Raw genomic sequence first — 12,265 nt, forward strand, 5'->3', positions numbered from 1 at the left:
TGGAGGCCAGCACCCTGGACAGGCCTGGTGCCTCTAGTCACACATTCAGCAAGTGAGGGATGTGGGGAGTGGGGACGTTAGTCAAGCCTGAACATTCCAGACAGCCCCAGCTGGTCCTGTGTAAACAATACCACCTGAGCCTCAAGCCTGAACCCAGAGGCAGGCCCAGTGCCCCCTCACCCCCAGAGGCAGGCCCAGTGCCCCCTCACCCCCAGAGGCAGGCCCAGTGCCCCCTCACCCCCAGAGGGCAAGTGTTGATGGCTTCACTGCTCTCTTTGAACCACTCTGTGTCTGCAAACCTTGCTGGAGTCTTGTGACCACTGCCGCTCTTCAACTGGGGATGCTGCGGCCTACACGCCACTGTTCCCCAGGACTGCCGGACGGGAGGGGGGTGTCTTTCTGCGTTTTCTTGTCCCTTGATGGGACCAGCCTCCTCTCAGGCGACTTTTGGCTGTCAGCAGTGTGTGGGGAGGGAGTGATGAGACATGCTAAGGAGTAGGCCCAAAGGGACGTCCACACGTTCCTCATGGCCTTTGTTCCACGCTTCTGGGACCATGCCAGCCACTGCTGTCCTTAGTGGCTGCTCAGGGGTCTGAACAAGTCTGAAATGCGACTGTTTTGTCACTAAAGAAACAAGCACTGGGTCTTGGACCATGTGTGCATTTGCCGGCTTTTCTTAAATTAACCCATCTACTTTTCCCCTCTGGGCTTTTATCTTTCTTACGTCTGCGTATCTTCCTGTCACGCTTACTCCGTGGCTGGCTGGGCGGCTGGCCCCTGATGGCCTCCTCTCCTAGTTCTCTCACTGCTCCTCCTCCTCCTCGGTTCTCCTGTTTCTCCTCTCTGCCTGCCAGCCCCGCCCGCCCTTGCTCCTGCCTCGCTATTGTCCGTTCAGCTCTTTATTAGACCATCAGGTGTTTTAGGCAGGCAAAGTAATACAGCTTCACAGAGTTAATCAAATGCAGCATAAACAAAAGTCACACACCTTAAAATAATATTGTCACAAGACACTCAAGAATCAGCTCTCTCCTTCCACCATGAAGGTACCGGGAATCAAACTCGGGTCATCAGGCTTGGCTGCCCAAGTAGAGTAGAGCTTTCTTTTTATTGTTTGTTTATTTGTTTGGTTTCTCGAGACAGGGTTTCTCTGTGTAGCAGCCCTGGCTGTCCTGGAACTCGCTCTGTAGACCAGGCTGGCCTCGAACTCACAGAGATCCATCTGCCTCTGCCTCCTGAGTGCTGGGACTAAAGGTGTGTGTCACCACTGCCTGGCTTACATTTATCTTTTAATTAACTTATTATTTTTACAAGTAGAGCGTTCTTAAGCCGTTGTTTGGGTTGCTGCCTTCTGCTACCTTCATAAATGCCAGAGGCAGTGACCTCAGCGTGGCAGATTGTTTCTGTCCCCGCGTTCACCACAGCCATACCAAGGGTATGCGGCTCCATTGAAAAGCGTGAGTCCTCCTCTCAGGCTCCGCCGCGGCTCCCCCTTGTGGCGGGTCCAGGTCCTTCCCTCTGGGCCAAGTTACATCCAGCAGGGAGGTGGGAAGAGAGGGAGAGGACACGTGCTCAGTCACACAGCCAGACCTTCAGCAGAGGCTGGCTCCGTGGTGGCGCAGGAACATTACCGAATCGGTGGGTGCGATTCACGTTTCCCGGCACAGTGATGTGGCCCGCCTTCAGGTGCTCCGGGTCCAACTGCAGTTCTCACTCTGGGCTCTTCAAGCAGGGAGGGCCTGAAATCTTCAGCCCTGCACCCGGCCCCATCACACAGACTGGCATCGTCGGGGAGATGCCTTGACAGTGCGGGTGAATGTCCTGGGATGGAACTCTGAGGGGACAGAAATCTGTAAAAGGCAAGAAAAGGAAGTGGCAGGGGATGGAAAACAAACGGTAAACTAAGTGGTGGCAGGCAGATCCAAAGGGAGGTGACCCGGCTCCCCGCGGGAGGGTCAGACCATCTGCTTGCCCGCTGTGCCTCGCTTCTGTGAGGCTCTCCGTGTGGGCATTTAAACAGCAGTGGTGGAACCCGAGAAACCGGGCCAGTGGGGAGGCAGTGGACACTGCGGTACTGATAGCCAAGGGCAGGATGACTCTGAAAACAGCGTGTGTTGGGGCTCAAGAGCTTGGTCCAGCAAAGAAAGGACTCAATCCAGGGGAAGAAAACTCACAAGAGGCACGCGCTGTGTTTAGAGCCCGCGTTTCTGCTGGTATCTGCTAATTCCGACAGCCAGGGCGCACAAAGCTCTCCTTCACTCCCAGGGGTGGAGAGAGGGAAAACGGAGAGCCAGGGATGCCAGGTCAGGGCCACTGGAGAAAGCCCTCTGCTGTGGGTTGAGCGCACAGCTGAGCAGGATGAGGCGGGAGCAGATGAGGCCTTTGCCAGGACTGGAGGGAGGCTTGGGGTTCTACTCATCTCTAGTGGGACCAAGGTGCCTCGGGAATTCAGTGCCCATGGCCTCCAGCAAGAGTCTTATTTAAATTAAAAAAATTTAAAAAGACTTAACTATATATACAGCGTTCTGTCTGCACACCAGGAGAGGGCACAAAATCTCATTACAGATGGTTGTGAGCCACCATATGATTGCTGGGAATTGAACTCAGGACCTCCCAAAGAGCAGACAGTGCTCTTAACCTCTGAGCCATCTCTACAGACCCTAGTTTTTTGTTTGTTTGGTTGGTTGGTTGGTTAGTTTTTGGTCTTTTTCCTTTGGTTTTTCGAGACAGGGTTTTTCTGTGGCTTTGGAGGCTGTTCTGGAACTAGGTCTTGTAGTCCAGGCTGGTCTCGAACTCACAGAGATCCACCTGCCTCTGCCTCCCGAGTGCTGGGATTAAAGGCGCATGCCACCATCGTGTGGGTGTTTGCTTGTATATACGTCTACGCGCCACGTGTGTGCTTGACGGCCAAATAGGATATTGGGATCACCAAGTAGTTACAGGTGGTTGTGAGCAGCCTAATGTGGGTGCTGGGAATTGAACCCCAATCCCCTGGAAGAGCAGCCAGCGCTCTTAACCACTGAGTCATCTCTCCAGCCCCCCAGAAATCTTAATCTGTTCTGAAGGAATACAGCATTGTCCTTGGCCTCAGATTGCCTCCTCATTTCTCCCCTACGGTACTCAATACATGATGACTATGACCCAGCCAGCCATGGTGAGCCTCCTGCAGCCTAGCAACAGGAACATAGTGCTGTATGAGTTTCACTGAAATCAGAACCTGAATTGTTTTTTATTTTCTCTTTTTTCTGTGGTGATGGGAAATCTAGGTCCTCACACATAGTGGCTAAATATTTGTGCATATCCTCCCATCCCCTTGAATCTTTTGAATTATTTTGAGACAGAGTTTCACTACGTAGCTCTGGCTGTCCTGGAACTCACTAGACCAGGCTGGCCTCGAACTCAGAGATCTGCCTGCATCTGCCTCCCGAGTGAGAGCTGGGATTATTCATAAAAATAAATGCAATCTATTATTTTTAGAATAGAAAACATTTTAGAATGGAAAACAAAACAAAAAAAATCCAAAGGCAGCCATATCTACCTGGAGTGCCAGACACTGGAAACTAAGGCAGGATGATCCTGCCGGACAACATGGTGAAACATACTTGGGGGCGGTGAGGAGCTGGGCCCAAGACTAGCATACCCCTCATGTCATCTACATGGGAGGCTAAAGCAGAAGGATGGGAATTGAGGCTATCTTTAGATATGCCATGAGCTCAAGGCCAGTCCGGGCAACTTCACCCTTTTATGAAATAGAAACTAAATAGAGTGCTGAGAAAATACCTCAGCTCATCTGGACTTACCCAGCATGCACTGGGTCACCGTTTCAAACCTCAACACCACGCTCTAATGGAACCCTGATCTGATGCCTGCTGAGGATCGCAGTAGTAAAATGTATTTTTGTAATTAAAGCACTGTGTTTCCATAAGAGCGAAACAGCGTCATATGTACAGTCAAAACACTGCAGTTCACAACATACAACAGTCTCCCATCAGAGAGGCGTGTGAGGCAGTGTTTGTGGTTCTGTGTGGGATGACATGGAGCAAACCGCATGTGGTGTGTGTGCAGACCTCAGTGAAGTTGCGTAAGGCCAGGCAGCTGAGGGCTGCCACGAGGTCCTGAATACATTCCGCATCTTTTGTCAGTGTGAATTCAGAAACTTTCAAAGTCCAGCGTGTGAAAAGCTGGCATTCAGTGTACACCAAGCCCAACACCCCAAAGAAAAAGAACCCCATTAGTCTCTCACAAGATTTCTACAAAGGACTTGCAGCAGACACCGTCATTAGAAGATGCTGACATGCTTCCTCTGAACCCACAATGAGGGAGGGCTGCCTTCTGTTCCCCAACTTGGCACAACGAGAGGAGTCAGGCTAGTGATTCGAGGCAGACTGACAGACTATAACTTCTTAGAGAGCTTTCTCCTGTGGGGTTCAGAAAGACAGGAGATAAGACTCAAGCCACTAGACAGGGGTGATGGCGGCTCTGTTTAGCTTCCGAATCCCTGAGCCCTCCTTCCCAGGTTGCAAATAAAACGAAAGCAGACAGAATAACCCATCCAGATGAGGTTGGGGCTAGGCTGAGGATGTAACTGTGGTACAGCATTTGCCTAGCATGTGTAAGGCCCTGGGTTTGATCACCCCATGGAGAAGAGGGAGAGGAGGAAAGGGGGACCCTGGAGAGACTGCTCAATGGTTAAGAGCATTTGCTGCTCTTGCAGAGGACCTGGGTTCAGTTCCCAACACTCACACAGTGACTCACAATCATCTGCAACACTAGTTTCAAGGGAGCTGATGCCCTCTTCTGGCCTCCCAAGGAACTGCATGCATGTGGTATACATACACATAGGCAGATAAAACACTCACACATAAAATAAAAACAAATATTTGAAGAAGAGGAGAGGAGGAGGAAGAATCAGGAACTGCATACCTGTGGTGTACACACACACACACACAAGCAGACAAAACATTCATACATAAAAAGACAAACCTTTGAAGAAGAGGAGAGGCAGAGGAAGAGTACCAGAATGATGCTTGGATTGCATGCTAGGCCAAGAAGAGGCCTTGTCCTTTCAATTCACAAGAATCACACTCCAGAGAGAGGAAAAAAAGCTCCCAAGCCCCTCCTGCTGCTCACAGGCCATTCTCCTGCCTTGGTCAGAAACATGAGCAGATATTATGCCCGCTTGCAGCAGGCCTGGCCACCAGCAGCTACTCTGCCCCCGGGAGAGGGAGACTCTGCAGCTGAGCTCCCATCCATGGAGAAGGAAAACGCATCAGCTCTGCACAGCACTGCAGGCTGCCCCGTGGCACACCTGTGCCCTGATGACATCACAGGCAGGATGCAGGAGCTGGGTGCACCTGAATTGTGACATCAGCACAACCTGGACCATCCTTAAAGTAGGCATCTGGGAAGGGAGACCATGAAACCTCAGCCACAGGGGAAGGTGAGAAGGTGGCCGTCATCAGCCCTGAGGTAGGACACAAGGGGACAGACGGGGGACACTCAGCAGCTGAGTGAGGCTTGGGCCAGGTCCTGACCTGAGTGTCTGTGGGCCTTTTCCTCTTGTCACAGGACAGCAAACTCTCTGACTCTGGTTGACATGCAGAAGGTCTCACGTGAGTTCCAGTTTCTGACCTCCCCTCCCGAGTGCCCAGGAAGAGGCACCTTCCCCCTGCCATCCTGTCCTTCCTTGCTGGGGCTGAGACCAGGAAACATGATTCTCATGTCCACCCCCACGGAGGCTGGCTGATGACACAGCCCTGGTACCCATGGTCAGACAGCTGCTTCTGAGAACAAGGAGCATGCCTGTGGTGTAACCACCATGTCCCTGGTGTGGTCCCGCCCCTACTCCCTGCTATGCTCGGATTCTCTGCCTTTTCAGGATCAGCCCAGGACCAGGTCCCCACACAGCGCTCTTCCCAGTCCTGCAGAGGCTCTCAAATCCGGGCCCTGGTGAGCGCCAACAGCGGCCAGCGCCTGTTGGAAGACCAAGTCCTCTGTCCCATTTGCCTGGAGGTGTTTCAAAACCCTGTCACCACCGCGTGTGGTCATAACTTCTGCATGACTTGCCTCCAGAGTTTCTGGGACCACCAGGCTGCCACCGGCGAGACATACTACTGCCCCCAGTGCAGAGAGACCTTCCCCACCAGGCCCCGCCTCTGCAAGAATGTCATCCTTGGGGAGATGGTGGCTTGCTTCGCCCGGGCCAAGGGCCAGACCTCAGGGCCCTTGTGGAACCTGGCTGGCCCCACGGATGTGCCCTGTGACTTCTGCTCCCCGCAGAAGCTAAGGTCGGTCAAGTCGTGCCTGCAGTGCGTGGCTTCCTTGTGCGAGAAGCACCTGCGCGGCCACTTGGAGGACCAGTTGTTCCAGGACCACCAGCTGCTGGAGCCCGTGTGGGACCTCAAGAGCCGCTTGTGCGGCAAACACCGCAGGCTGCGGCAGCTGTTCTGCCGCACGGAGGGCAGCTGCGTGTGCGGAACCTGCCTGCTGGAGGAGCACAAGAACCATGACATTGCTCCCCTGGAGGATGAACGGGCCCGCAAAGAGGTGAGGAGGGGTGGGGGAGGGGAGCTCCACGGAACACAGCTGGGGTGGGGGTGGGGGTGGGGGCAGGCTTTCCGGCACCAGATACTTGGGATTCGAAGGCAGGAGTCTGAGGGCCCAGGCCACGTAAGCAACAGGAGAACGGTCTGCAAAGAGTTAGGCAGGGGCTGTGGGATGGCCGAGAGGGCAAAGGTGCCTTCTACCCTGATGATGGAAAGTTCCACCCTCAGAGCCTACATTTAAGAGGAGGGAGAGCGCTGGTCGTGAGGACACACGCCTTTAATCCCACCATTTGGGAAGCAGATGCAGGTGGCTCTCTGTAAACTCAAGGCCTGCCAGGTCTACAGAGTTAGTCCCAGAACAGCCAGAGCCACATAGTGACACCCTGTCTCAAAAAAAAAAAAAAAAAAAAAAGTGGTCTGGCTGGCCGTGGTGGTGAACGCCTTTAATCCCAGCATTCAGGAGGCAGGCGTAGGCAGATCTCCGAGTTCAAGGCCAGCTTAGTCTACTGGAGTGTGTTCCAAGACAGCCAGGGCTACATAGAAAGACTTTGTCTTGGGAAAAAAAGTGAAATACGAGACCCAACATCCATATGTCAGCCTTGGCGTGCACACATGCCCTGGCAATAATAATAACTTTTCATGTTACAGCACAGGAAGGCATTGGTGAGTGGAGTTAGTAAGGAAGGCACAAGTTTCAGTCAGAAGTCTGTATCTGCACTGAGCAGCACATGGGGACGGGGTAGGAGAGATTACCTACGGCAGTCTCCCTTCGAGCGGTACCCAGGAAACAGCTGTGACTTAAGATGCCATAGAAGGGGTATCTGGAGAGATGACTCAGCAGCTACGAGCACTGGCTGCTCTTCTAGAGGACCCCGGTTTGATTCCCAGCACCCACATGGCCGCTCACAACTGGTGTCTGTAATTCCAGTTCCAGGGGACCAGAAGCCCTCTTAGACATGCATGCGGCAAAAAACATCCATACACATAAAATAATAGATAAAACGTTTAAAAACTAGCTCCTAGAAAGAAACATCCATTGCTTCCTAACTCTTTACATTTTCTTTAGTTTTACGTTCAGTGAGAGACCCTGCTACAGGAAAGGGGGGAGGAGGAGCTGGAGAGACGGTGAAGCAGTTGAGAACACTGGTCCTGGCAGAGGACCTGGGTTCAGTTCCCAGCACCATACTTTTTATAATTCCCTTTCTAGGAGATCTGATTCTCGTAGCCCCGCCTAAACTTCCTGCCTCTCTACTGGCCAATCATCAACCCATAAAAGAAACATATGTACAGAAGGACATCCCCATCACACTACAGCTCAAGTTAACTTCCTCTCTGTAGAGTGTAGTCTTTTCCCTTCCCAGCCCCTTTCTGTGTCCTGAGGCCCTGTGGTCCTCACTCTTAGGAGCGAAGAAACTGATTCCTATGCACGAGGAACCAGGCTCTCCAGCAGTGAAAGAGCAAAAACCAGAAGCATAAACGACAGGACGTCTGCCCTTAGGCCCCGGTTTTAGGCTCGCTGAGCCCTATGAACACAAGGGGCGCATCTCTCCCCGGATGGGCAGTCAGGTTTCTCCAAGACCCTCCTCCCCTCACTCTGCCTGCACACCACACATTCCAGGTGGAGGTTCGGAAGATTCAGGCCAGCGTGGAGAACCAGATGCTAATCATCGCCTCGGACAGCCAGAAACACCAGGGACGAGTAAACGTTCTCTCGGTAAGGCGGGCTGCCCCCACCCCAGGCCCAGGCTGTCTCCATCAGGCTCATGGGACCTCCCAGACGCTACAGGGGATTGTGGGAAGGGGAAGCAGCGCACAAAGATGGGGTGCATGGCTTGGCTTTGGACCCAGATAGCTGGATGTAGGCTCGGGGTTCAGGGATGCCTCCCTCCCCACCCACCCCAGAAACTGACTCAGACGATGCGAGATGAGGTAAACAACTGCTTCTCAGACATCTTTCACGAGATTAAACAGCTGCAGATGAAGGTCTTGGATTTTGTGGAGAAAGAGGAGGCATCTGCCCTGGGAAAGCTGGGCAACTCGATCCAGCAAAGCCACAACCGGCTCCTGAGGCTGGAGGGGGACAGCGTCTGGCTCCAGAGCCTGCTCACCAACAGGAGTGACGAGCAGTTCCTACAGGCAAGACCCCATCTCTAGACCAGGCCCTGTCCCTCCACTCCACAAACGCACACGAACGCACGCACGCACGCACACGCGCGCACACACACAGACACCTGCCAGGGACAAAGTGATCATGGTGTGACTCTGCACCCCTTACCCCCCTCTCTCTGGCTGGGACACAGACACACACACACACACACACACGCACACGCACGCACATGCACATGCACACACCTACCGGGGACAAAGTGATCATGGTGTGACTCTGCACCCCCTTGCCCCCCTCTGGCTGGGAGAGACACACACACACACATACCTACCTGGGACAAAGTGATCATGGTGTGACTCTGAGCCCCCTTACCCGCCTCTCTCTCTGGCTGGGAGAGCCCCAGGTTGGCACCCTGAGCTCTCACCACACCCGCTGCTTTTGCTGTCCTGCCTGCTCTTCCTTTAGCTCTCCCGCTTTTGAGTCCCAGGAGAGCATGGGGAGGGTCCTGGGACACAGAGTATGTAAAATGATCTCCCTGCAAACCACAGCCAGAAGTGAGGTCAAGCCAGTCTATGTATTGGAATCCATTTTCCTCCCTGGCTATGGTCTGGTGTTACTGCAAGGGTAGGGGTGGAGGGGAAGGTAGGGGTGAGGCAGTGCGGGGCAGGGTGGCTGAGCAGAGAGCAGCAGCAACTTTCTCTATGCACAGGGTCTTGATCCTCTTAGCACGCATCTCCTTCCTTAAATTGCCCTCCGTAGCCCTGGGCTGGTTTCAAAGATCATCCTTGTCCCTCTCTGGACAACAGGATGAACTTGGCAGTGATCTTTATGAGCAACCAAAGGCTCGCCTGAAATCCTCCGGTTGTTTTCTCCAGCAGAGAGAGCACCAGGGAAGGCCCTATCCAAACAACTAGGAGGAGACAGATGCTCGCCCGCCCCGTGAAAAGGGGCAGCATCTCCTCCGCCTGCCCGTGGAGGCACCCCTGGCAGGTGCCTGAGCCCTGGCTAATGGGGTACTCGCTGCTCCCCCCCCCCGCACAGCAGGAGTTCTCCAGACTGAAGCACTTCCTTGCCTGCGTGGAACCCTTGATGGGCACCAACTGTGAAGAGCATTGCTTCCTCCAGCTGGCAGAGACCCTGGCCCAGCTGCGCACCCGGCTGATGGACATCGGCCTCAGCTTCGTTAACCAGCTGCTCTTGAAGGGTCAGTCTAGTCTCTGAGAGGTCTGGAGTCCGTGGTTTGGGAGCAGCACCTCCCCCCACACACACCACAACCTCCCCAGGTCACAGGGGCTCCGGGATTGGCCACGCCTCTCTCTGGAAGGATGCTGGACTATAAGAGGGTCTTCAGCAAAACTTCTCCATCCCCCCCAGGCATCAGGATGAACTCCTACGAGCTGCTGCCCTCAGCTGTGGACAGGAAAACTCTACTCCAGAGTGAGTTCTCAAACCAGAGGCCAGCCTGGGGGAGGGGCTAAGGAGAAGGGGGGGGGGCTGTGACTTCCCTGCTTTACCTGCTTCCAAGGCACTTCCTGGTCTTTTTCCTGACCTCCCACGGCAGACTGAGGCCCCCATAGAAAGAGAGGGAGACCCTGCCCCTTCCCACTTCAAAGGCTGCTCTTCTGTGGCTCTCTGAGCCTGTGTGTCATGACTCCTGGCCTCATCTTGGCGGCTGCCACCTTCCCTGGAGGATTAGCCAAGTCAACTGAAATAGGCATTATCTCAGCCTCCAGCTCCAAATGTCCATTTATTTGCTGTCCCTATCAGCCCTCTCCCTGACCTTGGCCCTAGGCTTCTGAGATAGAGTCAAGTATGGAACATTTTGATCTGTGGGTCACCTCAGCCAGGGACCCTTTACCCTCCCGCAGCCTCATGCCTGAATAAATAAGAAAGGTGATTATGTTAGGATCTGGGGGGAGATGGACCCCTGCTCCCAGCCCCTCCAGAAAAGTCCAACGTTGCACAGGCTCTTACTTCCTCCAGGCTGTCTGACACAACCCCACCAGGGTTGGGCTTTTTATGGGGGGGGGAGATGGGGAAGATCGAGGCAAGGCTTTTCTGTGTAGACTTGGCTATCTTGGAACTCTCTCTGTAAACCAGGCTGACATTGAACTCAGAGATCCATCTGCCTGTGCCTCCTGAGGTCTGGCATTAAAGACATGTGCCACCACTACCCAGCTAAACTGGGCTATTTTAAGGAGTAGTGTGGCAGCTCATGCTAGCATTTGGGAGGCTGAGGCAAGAAGGCTGCCTCAAGTTCGTCAGCCTGGGCTAAGCTGGGCACAAAAATAAAACAAAACAAAGTAAAATAAAATAAATCACTAGGTGGAGTGGGTGCCACTTCTAGGAACCTGGGGTGAAAGCATTCTAAGCGCTTTGCGAATGTCTGTGCGCCTCGCTAGCGCCCTGCTGCCCTGCTCTGGGATCAGTGACCCTGGCTCCTTGCGCCTTCATCCCCCACCCCAGATTACTGCAACCTGAACTTCGACCCCGCCACAGCCAGCGATGAGCTGTTCTTGTTCAAGGAAACGCACTCGGTGCTGAACTTGGGCATCCTTCTAGAGCCCTCGACCACCAGCAGCCCTTTGCCGGGCTTCAAGCAGTGGCCCCAGGTGCTGTGCTGCCCAGGCCTGTCCGAGGGCTGTCACTACTGGGAAGCCGAGGTGTCCAACTCGTGGATGTGCGTGGGTGTCACATACCGCCACAGCCCTCCGCTGGGCAGTCGCCCGCAGCGCAACGTCATCTACCTGCTGGGCCGCAACCCCTACTCGTGGTGCCTGGAGTGGGACTCGCTCAAGTTCTCCGTGTGGCACAATAACAGGCAGACGGTGCTGCACGGCTGCTACCACCACACGCTCGGTGTGTCGCTGGACTTCGGCGCCGGCTGCCTGTCCTTCTACAGTGTGACCGGAGGCGTGAGCCTCCTCTATCGCTTCCTAACCTCCTTCCTCGAGCCTCTGTACCCCGCGGTCATGGTCAGCAGCGGAGGGTCCCTCACACTCAAGCAATACCCGGAGGCATAGGCAGCGCCCGCCGGCTCAGGCTGGCTGCCAATAAAATTAGACTCTATGTACTGGCTGGGCAGGTGTGCCTGAAAGGGTGGCCGGGACCCTCCCTGGCTTGGTCCCCTGCGCCCAGGATAAAAGTGGGGGGCCCACCTGCTGTTTCCCAGCTGCCAGGCCTCTGTAGACACAGGGAGGGATCTGGGCCAGACTGGAGGTCCTCTAGGAATGCGGATAGCCCATGTCCTTCAGAAGCTGCCTAACTCACCAGCCCTAACCCAACTCGACTGGCAACCCCTGGCCTTGTTTCTCAGGCCCATCCTGGTCACTTCCTGCTGTCTTCAAAGGCTGAGGAGCCACCGACTGGGCATGACTTGAGCCAAGCAGACGTCGGTACTGTGAAATGGGTGGCACTGGAGGGTGGGGTGACCAGAGTTCTAGCTTACCTGGGGACTGGAAGGTTAAGGCTGAGGAGCCCAGCCCTATCTTAGATTCAAGACCAAAGGGCTGAGGACGGAGGTGCGGGTTAGAGGTGGTTGGGCAGGGCAGCTGACCTCACTAGAACAAACTGTCTCCTGTCAGTGGTGTTTGCAGCGTGGAAGGCTGTGGATACC

The 12,265-nt window shown here is 54.4% G+C and overlaps 1 protein-coding gene and 1 long non-coding RNA gene across 3 annotated transcripts; one reads left to right on the plus strand and one right to left on the minus strand.

Moving 5' to 3' along the window:
- Positions 1 to 1,273: 1,273 nt before the first annotated feature.
- LOC121141561 lies at positions 1,274 to 5,303 on the minus strand. Of its 2 annotated transcripts, XR_005878512.1 has the most exons (3): positions 4,981 to 5,303; positions 4,241 to 4,415; positions 1,274 to 1,847 (listed from the first exon to the last, which is right to left on the minus strand). It is a non-coding gene; the product is annotated as an uncharacterized LOC121141561 (long non-coding RNA). The 2 variants fall into 2 exon arrangements; XR_005878511.1 differs by lacking the exon at positions 4,241 to 4,415.
- A 59-nt stretch (positions 5,304 to 5,362) lies between these two features.
- LOC101823174 (E3 ubiquitin/ISG15 ligase TRIM25-like) lies at positions 5,363 to 11,718 on the plus strand. The gene is made up of 8 exons (XM_040750048.1): positions 5,363 to 5,466; positions 5,566 to 5,609; positions 5,876 to 6,543; positions 8,161 to 8,256; positions 8,445 to 8,678; positions 9,694 to 9,853; positions 10,024 to 10,086; positions 11,116 to 11,718. Exons 1-8 carry the CDS (start codon positions 5,414 to 5,416, stop codon positions 11,670 to 11,672), a joined length of 1,875 nt encoding a protein of 624 aa, XP_040605982.1. The 5' UTR covers positions 5,363 to 5,413; the 3' UTR covers positions 11,673 to 11,718.
- Positions 11,719 to 12,265: the final 547 nt, after the last annotated feature.

The sequence above is a fragment of the Mesocricetus auratus genome, unplaced genomic scaffold (genome assembly GCF_017639785.1).
Source record: "Mesocricetus auratus isolate SY011 unplaced genomic scaffold, BCM_Maur_2.0 Super-Scaffold_100007, whole genome shotgun sequence".
Lineage (NCBI taxonomy): Eukaryota > Metazoa > Chordata > Mammalia > Rodentia > Cricetidae > Mesocricetus > Mesocricetus auratus.

Coding starts and splice junctions, on each gene's coding strand:
- LOC101823174 (XM_040750048.1), top strand. CDS start 5,414: ATGAAACCTCAGCCACAGGGGAAGGTGAGAAGGTGGCCGTCATCAGCC. Junction 5,467..5,565: donor TGGCCGTCATCAGCCCTGAG/GTAGGACACAAG, acceptor CTCTTGTCACAG/GACAGCAAACTCTCTGACTC. Junction 10,087..11,115: donor CAGGAAAACTCTACTCCAGA/GTGAGTTCTCAA, acceptor CCCCCACCCCAG/ATTACTGCAACCTGAACTTC.